The sequence below is a fragment of the Tenrec ecaudatus genome, chromosome 2 (genome assembly GCF_050624435.1).
Source record: "Tenrec ecaudatus isolate mTenEca1 chromosome 2, mTenEca1.hap1, whole genome shotgun sequence".
NCBI classification, from domain to species: Eukaryota; Metazoa; Chordata; class Mammalia; order Afrosoricida; family Tenrecidae; genus Tenrec; species Tenrec ecaudatus.
Window position 1 is genome coordinate 85318575 of NC_134531.1, and position 18268 is coordinate 85336842.

Below are 18268 nucleotides of genomic sequence, written 5' to 3' on the forward strand. Positions count from 1 at the left end.
CAATCATTTCAAAATTGATTATACATATTTTATTTCAAATTATATTTCACATATTTTATTTCAAATCTCTTAAATACAGTTAAACCTATGAGTGGAAAAACTTGACAGGACTACGTTATTTGCCCAGGTCTCACAAGTTTTCTGCCTTTGAAAGAGTTTATTCTTAACCATTTTCTACATCACTCATGTGTTAAGTGGAGCAGTTATATTTTCTTTCTCTGATAGTTTTCCATTTTACACAGGTTTCAGCATTTGCAAAGTTTTATTAATATATGTATAATTTTCTGGAACCTTGGAAAAGTTCAGTTATATTATGTATATATTAACACTTTTTCTAGTACATTACTGTCTATACTCGAGTATAATCCAACCCGATTATCCGCCAACGCACCTAATTTGACCACAAAAACTGCATTAAAAATGTGCTGAAAAACTGCTTTTACACGAGTATGTATAGTAGTATTTTCCCAATTCTGTTTTTATTATTTGCTGCTGGTACATAATAGATTAGTAGTCATATCACATAGTATAAATTACCATATTTATATATTTTTAGAGAGCTGACCAACATTCAGAGTTGCATTTGCACTTCAGAGATGATAGTATTATTGAAATAAGAGAATATTATAATTTTGGGATTCATTCTCCCCTACTGAATTTTGCTAGTGGGATGTAATGGTGATTTTTGTGTTATATTTACAACTCTCAGTTCTGCAATTTCTTAATTATGCCATAACACTGGCAATATGAAGAGGCTTCAAAAAGTCCATGGAACAATGAAATTAAAAAGTTCTTGAATTTTCCCTTTAGCTATATGCAAATTCTTTGTTCTGATTATTGCTGTAAGACAATGGAAAATATTTTTCTTATTCTCTTCTCTGTCAATTCTAGAAGCCATATCTTTATAGAAGTAAAGCATACAAAGGAAAAGTGTTAAGGAGTTGAGGAAGTGGCCCTACTACATCATATACCCATATCACATATACTTGCTGAAAGAGCCTGGATTGAACATCTAGTCCCCAGATTAGTGTTCTCTATTCTATATAGTAGAGATTTCCATAGAAGCAAGACAAGCTGGTACATCTCATTGTCTTATTCTGTGTTAATTTTCCCTACAAAACTATAGTTAACATTTCAATATTGGATATGTCTTCCATTGAACAGACCCCCTTTTTTGAGCTTTTTCTAGGTCTAATTGAACAAGATAAACATTAATAAGGATAAGTAAAAATTACTTGATGAATTTAGAAAAAGAATAGTTACCATCTGTGTTAGTCTGGGTACTATAGAGAAACAAATCCATAGAAACTGATGTAAAAGAGAGAGTTTTATGTAAAGATTAAGTACACATGAAGACAATATCCCAACCCAGTGCTGCTCAAGCCCACAACTCCAACATTAGCCCATATGTCTGACAACAATCCACAAAGCCCTCCTCCATCCAAAACACGTGCAATGATGCTGACTGCAGGAGGAAAGCAGATTTAGTGAATATGTAAGCATCTCAGCGCTGGCAGGGGTCTCCACACAGTTGCTCCAGCACCCAGGGCTGCATCAGGGAAGGTCCATGTGGCTTCTCCTCAGGGACGTCTTGCAGGAAGTGATCCTTGGCAGCTGAATCAGGGAACTGACTGCACCCTGGTCCAACCATCAGAAAGCAAGAGCCCCAATAACTCGAAAGGCAAGGCTCACCAAGCCATTTATCTTTCGCCCTTCATTTAACCCCATGGTTGGCAAAATAAACTTTAACTATATCACTGTCCAATCTAGCATACAAGGAAAGAAAAAAACACAAATAAGCAACTTATTTATGAGTGAATAATGTGATACTAAAACAACCTCCTAACTCACAGCCATTGAATTGATTCTTACTCATAGCAAACAGCTATGAGAAATGTATATGCTTAATTTGCAATTAATCATGAAATTAATTAACCAGTTAGAATTGTAAACTTTTTTCACTTTGATATTTAGAATAATTTTTCACAGTAGGGTTTCTTTGAAGGTAGTGCATTTTGTATAGTATGAAAAGCCATTCAGAGACTATTCAGATTCTGGAGAAAGTGTCAGGGAGTGTGAAAATGTGCTTGAATATCAAATTCCTATTAGTAAGAGTTGATTAATAGGTAATTATATAAAATTTCTTGATGTCTTTCCTTTAGGGCCGGGAAGAAGATCCACATGAAGGCAAAATGTGAGTTTTTATTAATCGGTAAAAGGGAAAAAAACTCCAAAAGCACAAATATATTTTATAAATATATATCATAAACTTAATTGAAAACTTCCAGTTAAAATATTTTAAAAGATAATTTATACTTTGTGATTAATTTAAAATGTGTTTACTCTGTTCGGGGAGTAATGTCTAAATTTTTTCCTAGGAACCTAGTGATAAAGTCTAATTTTTATTTATATATATGTAGATAACTTTTGTTTACTAAAGACCTTGGATAAATATTAATCACAATGTAAATATCACAATTCCTTTTTTATTCCTCATTGAGTGTTTGTAGTGTTTCTTGTTTTCATAGTTAGATCTTACATGCATTTTTACTGTTCAGTTTTTGTTGTTTTTTGTCTTCTTAGAGAACTTTTCCCCAAGATCATGATTCTTCACCATTTTAATAAGATTCTGCAAGGACTTTTAAAATTTTTATAATACTGTCTACTTGGCTATCTTATAAGAGCTCATTCAAAGAGCAGGCATTACTATCCCTACTACATGCCACACTCCTCTCTTAGAGTCCAGAATTTATTACTGGCGATAACCAGTGACCTCCTAGGGGACATCATCACTGCATGGGACATTTCAGCTTTGTCTGATTTTGTTTATTACTGTCCTTGAAGATCTTTTTCATATTCCTCATCCCTCTTGACGTTTTATTGTGTATATGTGTCCCTAACATCCTTAGCCTTCAATTCTAGTTCTATCTCAGTACACATTATTTGAGTAAGATTTTTTACATTCTAATATCTTTTTAGTGGGATATTTTTCTTATCATTTCAGCATTTATAAATGGAATTAAACACTTGCCTATCAAGTGCTTGTGTTCCAAGCATTACAACATTAAAAAAAATTAGACTGAATTCTCTCTTTGAAAGTAACCTTACTTACTTCCCACCTTTCAGTAAGTGGGATATGTAAGATGTTTTCTAAGATCATTTCCTTTTTGTTCTGTGTAGCTGCAAAATAGATTGTCACTTTCAGTGACAATCAGTGACAGTGATTTTTTGCTTATATTACTTTGAAATCTCTCATTGCCAACGTTAAGGGTTGACAATTTTAATTAATGTTCGGAGCAGTCAGACAGGTAATGCAATCAAGCTTAGTGCACTAGAAATAAAGATGTTAATTTTCCTCTAATCACAATAATCTTGATCGTCTTCCCTTTTTGATTGAACCATGTTTCTACTGTAAGAATGCAGTACCTCAAGTATAATGATATATGGCAGACAACATTCACTCTTGGTGTTAGGAAAAACTATGTGAAATGGAAAACTAGAAGGTGTTTATTTATTGTAAAACACCTGCTTTATTTAATTGATGTGTGCAGGGATGTGGATTTAGTGCTATGAAATCCTTCAGATTTTCCAGAGAAGCTGAAAATTTCTTTATGAGGATAAGTTCTCCTTTAAATAATAGCATAATCAGGGGTCCTCAAAACTTTTAAAACGGGCCCAGTTCACTGTCCCTCATACCTATTGGAGGGCCAGAGTATAATAATAAAAAAAAAGACTATCAACAAATTCCTATGCACATTTTGAAGTAAAAAACCAAATGGGACAAAAACAGCCAGCAGGCCGGATAAATGTCCTCGGCGTGCCGCAGTTTGAGGACGCCTGGCACAGGTTATTAAAAAAACAAACAAATATGCAGACTAAATGCCAGTGAATATTTATATCCAGTTATAGCTTAAAGTATAAATCCAACTTTCCCTGAGTCTCTCTTTTTTTTTACTATTGTGATTTTTCCTGCTTCCTAACTTTATAATTTTTGACCCATTTGGTGGTACTTGTTGTTGCTGAATTGGTTTTGACTCTTAAAGACCCCATGTGCACTACAAAGAAAGACTGCCCAGTCCTGCTCCATTCTCATAATCACAGCTATGTTTGATGCCCTGGTTGCAGATACTCTATGTCAGTACATCTTGTTGAGTGTGTTTTCTTTTTGCTGACTCAGTACTTTACAGAGCATCATGGTGTTCTGTAGGAACTGGTCTTTGCTTATAACATATCCAAAGTATTTGAGACAAAGTCTTGATGTCTTTGTTCCTAAGGAGCACTCCAGAAATAGTTCCCCCATCATAAATGTGCTTATTTTTCTAGCAGTCCATAGCATTTTCAGTATTCTTCATTAAGAAACAGTGTATCTTTGGGTCTTCTTATGCACTGTCCAGCTCTGTATGCAATGAGGTGATGGAAAATATCGTGCTTTGAGTCAGGCATACCTTAGTTCTTTAAGTGACATCATGTCTTTTTAATACCATGAAGAATGCTTTTCCAGTAGATTTGCCTAATTTAATCCTAATAAACTCATTGCCATCAAGTTGTTTGAATTTATAGTTCTACCCTGTACTACAGGGTAAAACTTCACAAGACTGTACTTTTTGATGAGAGTAGAAAGTCTTGAGTTCTTGTGTAGAAGAGTGATTTGGAGCTGCTGACCTTGAAGTTAGCACCCTAAGGTATAATTATTACACTACCCTGGCTCCTGCCTAATGGAATATTCCTTTGATTTTATAACTGCTGTTTCCATGGGCCTTGATCTTGGACTTGGATACAAGCACAAACAATGTCCATCTTCTCTCCGTTTACAGTGATGTTACTTACTGAGGTGTAATCCCTAGTGAAGACTGTAATTTTTAATTTTTTTATCAGTAAGTGCTTCAAATTCTCTTGGCTTTCAGCAGTCAAGGCTGTGCCATTTCCATATTATACGTTGTTAATGAGCTTTTCTCCAATGCTGATGCCAAGGTTCTTCACACAGTCCAGTTTCTCAGATCATTCAGCATGCATGTGAAAGACCTCTGGTGAAGGGACCCAGCCCTCATGTACACCTCTTCTGCTTTTGAACTGTATTTTCCTTGTTTTAAAACAACTCCTCTTGGTCCACGTCCATGTTCCACATGAGCACAGTTAGGTGTTGTGGAACGTGCACTGCTCACTCTGCTATCTGCCATTTGTTATGATCCACATAATCAAATACCTTTGTAAACAAAATTGGTAGATATCTTCCTGGTATTTGGCATTTTGTGTAGGCTAAATTTAGATAAGAAGATAGAAGAATCACAATGGTATTTGGTATTCAGCATAAATTAAGTTTGCCTTGTTGACTTTTTAAAATGTCTTATTTTCTTCAGTTGTAGGGGCAATAGTAGAAAAGTTTCATATTCAGTAACACCCATGAGAGTGTCCTTTGAGGTTAAATATATGATATTTTTCCTGCTGACTGGAGCCTTGGTTACATGTTGGGCTGTGATCTGTATGGTTGGCAGTACCAAACCACCAGCAGCTCCTTGGTAGAATGACCGGGCTTTCTACTCCTGTAAATATTTGCAGTTTCAGAAACCCACAGTGAGGTATCACTATGAGTCAGTGTTGACTCAATGGCAGTGATTTTGGTTTGGTATGGTTTCCGTTATGTCGATTCCAAGTCCACGCATTTTCTAAAATGTGTTCCTTAGTCTCAGTGTTAAATAGCTCTCTCCTTTTCATCTTTTACCACAACTGCAGAAAACAGTAACCTGTAGATTCTTCAACTTTTTTTAACCTGCCAAAATCAGCTACGTCAATCACAACGATGAACACATGACTTAATTAAAAACAGAATTTAAAATCGTAACGTTTCATTCATGTTGAAAGGAAGAAAATTCAGTAATATTCAAAGTCTATGGAAGAAACATCTGTTCTAAATTCCATTTGTCCACAAGTCTATTGAAACCCCCTCATGTTTCACTGTATTATCTTTTTATTTCAAATCTTTTACTGGTTCTAAGTATGTGACCCCAGAGTATAAAAAGACCTCCTGTCATTTAAGCACGTAAATATGTTGTTACGTGTTACTTTTTTTTTCCAACTGCCTTAGATTATTTATTGTTAAACTTGATTAGGAAGCAAAAATCCAAGGAATAAACCAGATTATTTGCCAATAGAGGTCCAAGTCATTAGATGGGGACAAAAGTCATGATTTGAGCCTGGGAAAATGCGGCCATGCGTGCCACCCTTCAGGGGGCTCCTTACAGACCCAGCTTGGTTCTTCTCCAGTGTCTTCTCTTGGAGTTGTACCTGATTTTATTACCGGTTTTCATTCAAATCCATTGGGGAATGGGCCGATTCTGCTTCTGTTTCTTGGCCAGGAATCTCTTGATCCTGAAAGTCTTATGAGACGACATAGCACCACCACACTCGGGTGGCAGAGAAATGGAGAGAGGGAGGAGAGGCATTAAGTGTTACTTCTAGCCAGCTCTAGTTTATACTCTCCAGCTTGTAAGCCTTCAAATACATAATGCTCTTTGTCTCTTTATTACCTTTGTTCAGGTTCTTCCCTTCAATTATGCTTAGCTAGATCCTACTCATGCTTAGAGGTTCAACTCATCATTTTTCCTAGGAAATCTTCATCTTCTTTCCAGAATTGGTGCCATTCTGTGGCAATCCCTAAAATGTCCTCGGGTGTATTCATCATGGAATCCAATGGTTTTTACATTTTTTACACTTAAACTGTTTTTATTCCCTTTTTGCCTAAATAGGAATGGGGCCTTCTTAGGATCGTGGATGCCTTTGTATTGGTGTAAACCATGTGCTTGAAACACATACAATTTATATATACTTTATATACTTGAGTATAAGCCGAGTTTTTCAGCACATTTTCAGTGCAGTTTTTGTGGTAAAATTGGGTGCCTCGGCAGCTATTCAGGTCAGCTTATACTCGAGTGTATAGGTAGGTACTAAATGCCTCCGTGAAGGAAGCCCAAATGTAACCCTTTCAGAAGATTTTATTGTTCTTTGCCTTAAGGCATTGTGCTTATGATAAAAATCTTCATAGACTCTGAACTTCATTGGTTGTCTTTTCTTCCTGGTTCATTAACCCCACCCACTTAATCAAACTGTGATAAAACAGGATTGGTTTCAAAAGTTATTAGTTGATTCTTCCACAGAATATTGAAGTTTTTGGCTTGCAATAGATACTCATTTAGCCTACTCTTGAGTGCATTGGAATTTTACTGTTCTAGTTATAGACTTGCTTTACATTATTCATAACTCACATTGGAGCCCTAGGAAATCTGAATTGGTAGTGCATGATTGAATTAGAGAGAGAATTAAAAAACTTAACTTTTCATTCATGTTGAAAAGAATATTGCAGTAAATTCACCAGTACTTTCACCGATAATTGTTTTAAAGAGCATGAACAACCTCTAAATATTGGGCTTTTAGGCTTTTATATGTTTTAATCTTAGATTTATTTTTTTAGTTACTGTTTGACCCACTATTAAAAACAATGTAGACCGTAAGAATATATGACAAATATATAATAAAGATGATAATGAAGTTATCAGCTTGACATTAAAGTGTATTAGCACATTAAGTAATCCTTAAATTGATAAAATACGTTAAGTACTTGAATTAATAATACAATGTTAATCTGCATGCCATTTTAAGATAAATAAAAAAACTTTAGTTATTTGTATGCTATCACCAGTAATTCTGGAGTAGGATCGTAGTGTAAAATTCTACCCCTCTCTACTCCCCTCTCAAAAGCTAACTAGAAAGTAAGCATATGATAGTTTATCATGATCAATAGTATAAAAATAATTGATGTCTCTGTTTTGGTAATTAATACAGAAATGTATATGTGTTAGTCCCTGGTTTTTAATATTTTATTGCAATTAAGCAGTACTGTGTTTCTACAAAATCTACCAGGTTTACATGGCATAATGCCTGATAGGGCAAGACCACGTACATATTCGAGAGGATCCCTGGTGGCAAAATGGCCATGTGTTGCGTTGCTAACCACAAGATCAGCAGATCAAATCCACCAGACAGACACTCCAAAGGCGAAAGATGAGGTTTTCCTCCTATAAAATTTTACAGTTTCCGAAACCCTTAAGAGGTAGTTCTATATCTTCTACCCAAGTCTTTGTTAAAAAAAGAAAAGAAAGTGGTCGTTCTGTTCAGTCTGCTGAAGTCACTATGATTGGGAATTGACTTCATGATAGTGAGAGTGATGCGTTAGTGATCCCATAGGGTGCTTTTTGAATTTATTTTTCGTATTGTGTCATTCCCAGCAGTGTGACTGCTTTCTCTTATTCCTAGCAAAGGCCAGTGCCTTCCGTGGATGCTCTCTTACTCCGCAGCCATCAGTGCTTGTAGGCTCCCAACTTCGGGTAGTGCCTGGTGATGCATAAGCAGGGAAATGCTGCACCAGCAATCTAGTAGCATCCAAGGTTGTCACCATCCCTAGGTTCCTGGCACCTGCACAGCCAGTTCTCCTTGCCCCTGTGCCCACTTTACCTCCATGTCTGGATGTGTGCAAAGTCTCGATCTAGCTCTCAGATGCAGTCCCTTTGGCCTAGCTACAGACCCAGTGTATGTCCAGTAGGAGTTGTCTGGCGCGCTCCCTAGAGTTCCAATGTAATGGGCTTTTTAGGAATTTACCTTTCTATAACAGTGTTCATACAGTGTTTAAGTTGTGGAATGCCTTATTTTATAGAATGTAATGTTAAGCAGTGTATGCCTTTAGTAATAAATATAACATGAATGAGATAATTTATAATTAGTTGCTTTGTAGTTAATCACATCAGTTTGAACTGAACTTATTATATTGAATGTTGTTTAGTTTGATCACATGATAACAACTAAAAACCCTTTTAATATACCTGTGTAATTTTTTTCTCTCTTTAAGATGGTTCCATGGGAAGATTTCCAAACAGGAAGCTTATAATTTACTAATGACAGGTACTTGTGTGTTCATTTGCTCTTTCTATTGGTCTGCCTAGCACTGAGAACCTGGTGTTTTGGTGTTAGTGTAAAGCATGCATGTGGTATAAAATTCAGTCAAGTGTTTTCTTTTTACTTCAGACTTTTCTCTTTCCCCAGAAGCAGTACTAAATGGTTGCTTGGTAATGTTTCTAAACACTGTATGCTTGTATGTCTCTCTCTCACTTCTACACACACAAAAACATACACAGTAGAACATAAAACACACCTTTTTTTTCTTACTAGAATATATCCTGGGAGGTCATTCCATATCTGCAGCTAGAATTTTTGTTTTTCTTTTAATTGACCATAGAGTATCTCACTAATTAAATACGGTGTGTATTGGGTTATGTGTTGGGCTGCTAACAGTAAGGCCAGCAGTTAGAACCTGTCAGCTTCATAAGAGAAAGGTGAGGCTTTCTGCTCCCTCAAAGCTTTGCAGCTCTGAACCCCAAATAGGATTACTAGGAGTCGAAATCAACTCGAGGACAGTAGTTTTTGTTTGAATACTTTATGCCAGTCCACTAAACTTGCTGCCACAGAATCAGTTCTGACTCAGAGTGACCCTATATAAGGTTCAGATGCTGAAAGTATTCATGGGAGCAGCTGGTATGAATTTGAAAGGACCTGGAAATTTTAGCAATTTGGGGTTTACCTGACAATGCCACCAGATCTCCTAGAAAAATATCTGTCTTTTGCTGTTCAGCTGCTGTGAACATTCTTGCATTTATCTTTTATGCACTTGGAGAATAACATAACTTTGCCTATTTAAATTATTAATTTTAGTACTTCTTAGAACTCTAGTTTAAGAGAAATGCAGGGTAGAAATGTTGTGCATTTATTACTTATCCTGCCATTGTTTACCCTTATAAAACCCTTAAGACTAAACTAAGTTAACTACTAAATAACTCTTGAGTAAGCACATCGCATAGAGATTCAAAAAGAAGTTTGAGCCCACAGTGTATAATCTGAATTTTAGTTCTTTAATTATGAAAAAAAAGTTTGATGGTTTTTGTATGTTAAAAGGTGTTTTTTGATGAGAATAAAGTAGTAATTAGTGAAGATTTATTCATAATTGTTTTAAACCACTGAATATTTCATTTTAGTATAATTCTTTGCTTTCTTAAAAGAGTTGGGTCAGCTTTAAAAGTGTTTAATTTCATTGTAGAATGTAGGCTAAGCACACTGAAGGAAATAAATGGGAGATCATGAAAATGCTTTATGCAAATTAATAATTTATAAATTATTAAGTGGTCAGGGAGGAGGAGGGAGCGGGGAAGAGGGGAAAAATGAGGAGCTGATACCAAGAGCTCAAGTAGAAAGCAGGTGTTTTGAGTGATGATGGCAACATGTACAAATGTGCTTGACACGATTGATGTATGGATTGTGATGGGTTGTGTGAGCCTCTAATAAAATGATTAAAAATAAAACCAACCTAGGATATACAGAGTATAGCACAACTTTTCTTGCTGATAATGAAAAACTTACTCCTGGTTGCTAATAAAAATAATCATAGGAGGACCAATAAGATTTGTGATAAGTGGGGAAGAAACTAAAGTTGTTATTAAATATTTTATTCTACTTGGAATAATAACCAATGCCCATGGAACCAATAGTCAAGGAATAAAATAACATTGCATTGAGAATCAAACCTGCTATGTGGTAGTAATGTACCATGCTATTAACCTTCAAAGAAGTACCCCAAATACCAATTTAGCACATTCAGTAAATTTTGAACTTTAAGCCTATAATTTTGAACTTAAAACACCAAATAGTTGAATAGCGTATTCTTGTTGTAGGCAAGTTGTGAACGAGATAAATATAATTTCTTTGGGTCAAGTATCCTATTGAGAATTTAGTTATTTTTGTCCCCTAAAATATACTCATAAGCACATGTGTACTTCCTTTCAAACATTCTAGAAGAAATGCAGATTCTATTGGATTCTTGTTGCCACGGTTTGTTATATTAACTAGAAACTCCTTCATTTTAGCCCATGTTAAGTGACACAGTGAGCCAATTTCTGCCACATGTGTTTATTTATGTACGGAGCTTTATTCAGTTTAAGGATATTGGTTTTCCTCCTTTATATTTAAACTTGGCATTATTTGATAGTAAGTGTTTGGATGATTGGAATGATTAGTCCTTTACATAAAAATACATCTGATGTGCTACATGGTTATTTGTACTTTCCTAACAGAGTCAAGTTCTTATTTTTTATTGTCTTTAGGACTTAAATACAGAAAAGCTAAAATATGAAAATGTTCAATATAATATTTTGACTTTGAAGAATCATGTCTTCAATTAAATATGGTATAAGTATCAATTTTGATCAAGAAAATACACATAAATATTTCACTTATTTTGAGCCTGACTTGCGAACTTTTGTTCCTACTCTTTTATTAGTCACTAATTATTGATTAATTGAAAGCCATTGTAAAGAACATAGTATTCCCAAGAAAAAAATAGGTTTTAGTTTTTCAGTGTGTCTTCTTACTACGAAAGTTAAAAATAGAATATTAGCTAGTGCCCTTTAACTGGTTAAATTATTCTCCGTAAGTTATAACAGGTACAGACATAATTGACCAGATGTTGCTCCTGCTGCAATATTTTGGCCCTATATTGTAATAAAGCCAATTAAACAATGCTGGGAATACAAAGAACAATCAAAACAGGTGGTTGTGAATCATAATCCAGAAAATTCTTCAGAAAATGAATTGCCTAAATAAAGTGTTCTTGATTAAAACTTACATATGCTTAAAACTTGGAATGTAGTTTGTAATTATACTTCTCAACAACCTTTTTGTAAATCAAGTAAATCAAGAATGAAAGTAACAGCTTAATTTTTATAGTTGGCCAGGTCTGCAGCTTCCTTGTGAGGCCTTCAGATAATACGCCTGGTGACTATTCACTTTATTTTCGGACCAGTGAAAACATTCAGCGATTTAAAATATGCCCAACACCAAACAATCAGTTTATGATGGGAGGTCGGTATTACAACAGGTAAGTGATGAGATATTAGTTACTTTGTAGCAAAAAGGAATTGAGATAGATAGTACATTATATTATGTCCAATTCAAAGTCATAGAAACGTACTAATATTAAAATTATAAAACCTTTAATATAATTTAGTTGTCATGCCCAAGTATTGTTGAGACAGTCTCGACATGAACATAAATTAGCTTAAAGTTTATTTCCTTTCAAAATGGTGTTATTTTGTATTATATGCAAGCTATTTTCAGCAAATTTGGTAAACTCATGTCTTAACCGCAGGAGGGAAACATATCTAATCTAAAATATATCGCATGTTTTTAAACAGTGAGAGATTTAATAGCGACCAAAGGGTTTACAAATGTTCAGGTGTTATCATGCACTTGGGGAATATTATCAGTCTGTAATTACTGGCCATGTGCTTTTCACTTAAAATTTTTAAATTACAATTCACAGAATGACTTTTAGTCATCTCATTAGGAAAATAACTCAATAGAAGAAATATGATAGAATATCTTTATTTTGCTATACAATAGAAAGTATAGCATTTTATTTCTGAATATAAAAGTTGTGTCATATATGATAGAGTAACGTTTTTCTCTTTGAAGATTGGCAAAATCTAGGTCTGTAATACTGATATTTACTTAGTTTATTTTCTCTATCAAAACTTTACATGCATTAGTGACAAAGTACTACTATAAAATAATAGAAATTTTATTTAAAATGTGAAGCAATAGTTTCCAATATATCCTCTCTCTAGATCGCTACATATCTGCACTCCCTATTTCCATCTCTCTTAATCTTTGCTAAAAAATGTTTGATTCTTAAATTTGTACCATGACAGAAGAGCATTTCTCCCTGTTATTCATTGTCAGAAAATCTCTCACAATTTTTTTTTTCAAAAAAACTTTAGTCCTTAATCTTTTCCTCACAAATAGAGACTCTTTATGCGTGTGTTGTATTATTGTTGATTTGCCTGCCAGTTTGATGTGTATACAAAATTTTAATAGTTCAATCTGGAATTCAGATATTTGATTGTAAATCTATAATGAGAACCCATGCATGTGTTTATAAAATGTGGTGATTGTTATATTGGGTTAGCTAGCTACTCTCGACCAAACAAAACACACTTCTGATTCTTCCTGAGAGGCTCACATTTATGTTTGAGGTGTGTTTTAGTGGCATTTTTGTCCATATTGATACTTTTTATTTTGACAGCATTGGAGACATCATAGATCACTATAGAAAAGAACAGATTGTTGAAGGGTACTATCTTAAGGAACCTGTACCCATGCAGGTCAGTGTCATTCTTCTCTCTGCTATATTAGCATTTATTTTAAAATGAATTTTGAAAATATGTTTAGGCATGCATTAGTGCAATTACTATTGAATGTGTTTAAGACCTGAAGATTGTTCAGATTTTTTTCATAAAGTGAACTGTAAGAAAATCTCTTAGCTGTCCATGTATGTTGATTTTAGATAATTCGGAAATTGTTGGTTGCTTTTTGAGAATAAGATCAAGAATGGTGGCAGAAGACAAGTTGCACTGGGTCAAGGAGTTAAGTTTGTTGGAAGCAAAATAGACACATTCTTAGATGTGCATAGTTTTATGGGAAAATTTTGATCATGTCTGTATGTTCTGGGACAAGAGGAGAGATGAATGGAAGTGAAGGATGGGTAGTGACAATAGCTGATGTACAGTTTTCTAGAGAACGCATTAGCAAATAAAATTCGTAGTGTAAGAGGAAACACTGATGCAGGAAAAGGGTGTGGGAGCCATTTCTGAACTTCTCTAATGCCACCAGGCAGAAGTTAACCATGCCTCCTCCACTCTTTCTTTACCTATTCTGACACAAACTGTGCTCTGCTTTTATGCAGGGTTCAATCATTCCTTGCATTAGCCATACAGGACTCAGAGATAAAACACAATTATGAGTTTTATTAGGGAAAGGAGAAAACAGCATATAGGCCATATCTGACCTCTGGCTTCCTGTTGCCACGAGCAGAGGTCCTCACCTTCCATCGTTCATTACCTATTCTGACACCAGCCATTCCTCCCATGAAACTCTGCTTTTATACTGGGTTCGTTAACTCATTGCAGTGGCCACACAGAAGTCACAGGGAATACTTACCTTTGAGGCTATTTATTCAGGAAGTTCAGGTTAGGATAAGTGAGCAAATAGGATAAAGCCATTGGTGCACAGCAACACCTCTCCTCATCCAGCACCCAAGTCTCTCTGGTCTTCAACAACTCGGCTACTTGGGCACTTAGCTCTGACTGTTGCCCTGAAAGCCCACCCAATTCTGTGCTTCGTAAACTCAGTGTTCACGCTGCTGCTCTGTTCTATGTCGTGGTCTCATTACCTTGGCCTCTGGTCTCTGCATAACTCCTTTACTTTGTCCTATAGCCTCTGTACTGTAGCCTGTATTGCTGTTTGTCTCGGCCTTTGCCATTTCAGATGAGATCTCAAATGTCCTCTACTTCCAATGATTCTGTAATTGTTCTCTCTGTTTTGAGATAGCTTTTATAAGCAGAGTAAGATATTCAAGTAATATCCCTTTTTATTACTGAAAGAACTCATTAGCTGGTGAAATTGTTACAGTCCCATCTGCCTTACTATACTCAGGATAAAATACTGGAACATTAACATGGGGCTGTGCTAATTTTACTAGCTGAGTCCTCCGTAGACCAGCTTACTTTACTTCATGGACCTGTCACTTCCTGAAACACAGAAGAGAAGGAACATTTTGAGACAACATAACTGCTATCAAGTCAATTCTGATTCAGCGTAACTCCTTAGGACAATAAAACTCCACTCCGGTTTCAAAGACTTTAAATCCTTATGGGAGCACATAGGCTTGTCTTTCTATGGCAAACTGCTGAATTTGTGGTGAGCCGCTCAATGTGAAACCCATTATACCACTGGGTGCCATACCCATGCCATCTAAGAGTAACCTTTTATATGTAGATTTATGTAGTTTTATTTAAACCATTTTATTGGTACTAATCCACACGTCATGTAATTCAATAGTTTAATTATGTCAAGGGGAGTTGTACAATCATTACCACAACCAATTTTAGAACATCGTCTTCTTACTAGTACCTCGCATTGTTATTAATCCCCATTTCCCCCCAACTTCCCCCCTTCCCGCCATACCTCCAAGAAACCATTAATCCAGTTACTATTTTTGTAGATTGACCTATACTGGATTTCATAAACAGAATATAAACAACAACAAAAAAATAACAAGGTAAAACGGAGACAAACCTCAATTGAAAAGAAAGCAGATAATGTTAAAATCTACAACCAACTTAACATTGAGTCAAAAGGTTTTTGAGCAGTTAGCATAGAGCCAATGATGAAGTGTTAAATTTTAACCTAACTGCACCTGCAGTAATCCACTTTCCAGTGCACCATGCAGGGAAGTTCACTCCCCTGGTCTATAGTCAGGCGGACTCACAGGCAGCTTAGTCACATGTATTTTCTCCTCTATTTGTTCAGTTAAGTAACTTTTAAAAGGGTCAAAGGGGACATCAAATGATGAGCTGTGACACATCTTGAACCTAATGTGGCTTGAAAGGGAGATCGAGTGATAAGGTGTTGTGTTTTAACGTAAGGCCGTCGTCTGTAATGGACTGTGTAATGTTCTCTCTGATCACAAGGCTGTTCCCATCCCTTGACTCTGCTCAGAGCGGATTCACCAGAGGATTCATCTGTTTGGATCCTGAAGATGGATTTTGGATTTAACTCTGCCTTTTGCAAACCAGGTGTTCAGAATTTGAGCTCTGATCCCATGCCCTCATTTAGATTTGGATTGTACGATTTATTGTTCTTGCATAGCGTACCGCATACCACACAGGACGGTATGTTTTTTCCATGTGGACTCTGTTGATGGCTTGCTTAGATTGCCTTGCTTCCAGTGCTTCTTGTTTAAAGATCAGTCTTTAAGACGCCAGACACTATTCTTTCTGATAGCTGAGCACCAACTAGTTTGCCATAAGTTGCTATAGCACCTATTATCTTTAGTGAGCTCCTCGTGAGGGTGAGTATTAAGAAAGCCCATGTCATAAGAAATAATTGTTCTTAGATTGGAGCTAGAATTAAATGTGACCCCATATTAAACAATTTCAATTTTGAGCACTATGTTTTAGGTTTAGATCCATACATCTACTGATTCCAAAGCAAGAGGACTCAATGGAATACTCAAATTATAGATTAATACCATGAATATCCCATGCAAATAAATTTTAATGAAGATCATCCAGCAAGTTAACAGCAGTACATTGATAAGGAGCTGAACGAAATTCAGGCCTGATTGAAAAGAGGAAGTGAAACAAGGGATATCATTGCTGATGTTAGATGATCTTTGCTGGAAAGATACTTGTTTGTGTTTAATGTTCTAATGTGAAGAATGGGAATCCCAGAACACTTCGTTGTGTTCATGCAAAATAAAGAAGCAGTTGTGCAACCAGAACAAGGGAATAGTGCATGGTATAAAATCAAGAAAAACATGCATTCGAGTTGTATTTTTCATTTTTATTCAGTCTGTATGCTGAGCACATAACCAAAGCTGCATTGCATGGAGAAGAATTCCTCATTAGAGGAAGGCTTAGGAACAGCTTTCGATATGTAAATGACACACTTTGCTTTTTGAAGGCCAGGAGGACTTGGAACACTTGCTGATGAAGATAAAAATTACACCCTCTAGTGATTTGTAGCTCAATAGAAAGATGACTAAAATCCTCACAACTGGACCAATAGATAACATCATAATAAATGGAGGAACAATTGAAGTTGTTAGGGATTTTCGTCTTGCTTGGATCCACAGTCCTCACCCAAGCAGTAGTCAGGAGATCTAACAACACATTGCAAAGGTACAGCTTCTGTCCAAGACCTGTGTAAAGGGTTGAAAAGTAAGGATGTTTCTGTTTAGGGGAACAGTATGCCTAACCAAAGCCAGGCTATTTTCAGTTGCCTCGCGTGCACGTGAAAGTTTAGCATTGACTAAGGAAGACTGAAGAAGAATCGATGCATTTACATTGTGGTGCTGGTGAAGAATGTGGAAAGGACGATGGACTGTCAAAATTAACAAAAAGCCTGTCTCAGAAGAAGTACAGCCAGAATGTCCCTTGGAAGCAAATTTGACAAAACTTTTTCTCATTATTATCAAGAGAGACCAGTCTCTGGAAAATGGTGTTTTGGGGGGCAATGAAAACTCAAGGGACACTAAGGTCAGAAAAGATAAGTAAGTTCCTTAAAGCATCAAGTTACCTTAGCCCTTTACTTTGTGCCCTGTGCCCAGTGTCCTGCTTGCTAGGAACATAAAGCTGGCCTGCTTTCAATGTCCATCTAGTATCTGACTTCAAATCATTTATGCTAGAGGAAGAGTTATTTTAGACAGAGTGAATAGCAAGAGCAAAGATTGTGACTTGAAACACTTGTTGAAGATTAAGGATTGCATCCTTCAGCATGGATTACAATATCAAGACCAAATTCCTCACAATTGGGCCAATAGGTTATATCCTGAAAAACAGAGAAAAGATTGAAGTTGCCAAGAATTTCATCTTGTTTGTATCCACAGTCAGTGCTCATGGAACCAGTAGTTAATAGATCAAAAGACACATTGCACGATCTCTTTAACGTGTTGAAAAGCAAGGATGTTACATTGAGGAATAAGATGTGCCTGACCCAAGTCACGTTATTTTCAATCTAAAGAAGTTGTCCTTGATGTTCTTCTTAGGTGCCATTATTTCAGCTTCAACTCAGAGCTACCCTTTGTACAGCAGAAGGAAACACTTGCCTGACTCTGTGCCATCCTCACAATTGTCATGTTTAAGCCTGTTGTGGCAGCCACGCTATCAAATACTTCTAGTGGAGGGCCTTCCTCTTTGTCCCTGCCCCTCGGCTTTACAAAGCATGGCGTCCTTTCCCAGGGGCTTGTCTCTAGACAGTGTATCCCAAGTATATGAGCAGAGTCTCAGCACGCTTGTTTCTGAAGAACATCCTGGGTGTGCAAAATGGGTTTGTTTGCTCACTTAGAAGTCCATGGTACTTCCAATATTCTTTCCAACGACGTAAATTCAAACGCACCAGTTCTTTGGTCTTCCTTATTCAATGTACAAGTTCCACAAGTGTATGAGGCAATTAAAAATAAGGCTTTTCCCCTCATACTTTATCCCAAAGAAGTAACATCCTTGCTTTTCAACCCTTTACACAGTTGCTAAGCAGGAATGACATGACTTAAAATTAAAAGTGATCTCTCACATCTTCAAATTTTCAATATAATTTTTTCTTTCTCTTTACAGAA

The 18268-nt window shown here is 36.0% G+C and overlaps 1 protein-coding gene across 1 annotated transcript in view; it reads left to right on the forward strand.

The window, feature by feature from the left end:
• RASA1 (RAS p21 protein activator 1) overlaps positions 1-18268 on the forward strand; it is a 113012-nt gene that overhangs the window by 62401 nt on the left and 32343 nt on the right. Inside the window, exons 6-9 of the mRNA XM_075541259.1 lie at positions 2163-2194; positions 8897-8949; positions 11821-11971; positions 13178-13256. Of these exons, the coding sequence (XP_075397374.1) occupies positions 2163-2194; positions 8897-8949; positions 11821-11971; positions 13178-13256 (315 nt within the window). The remainder of the gene's footprint in view (positions 1-2162; positions 2195-8896; positions 8950-11820; positions 11972-13177; positions 13257-18268) is intronic.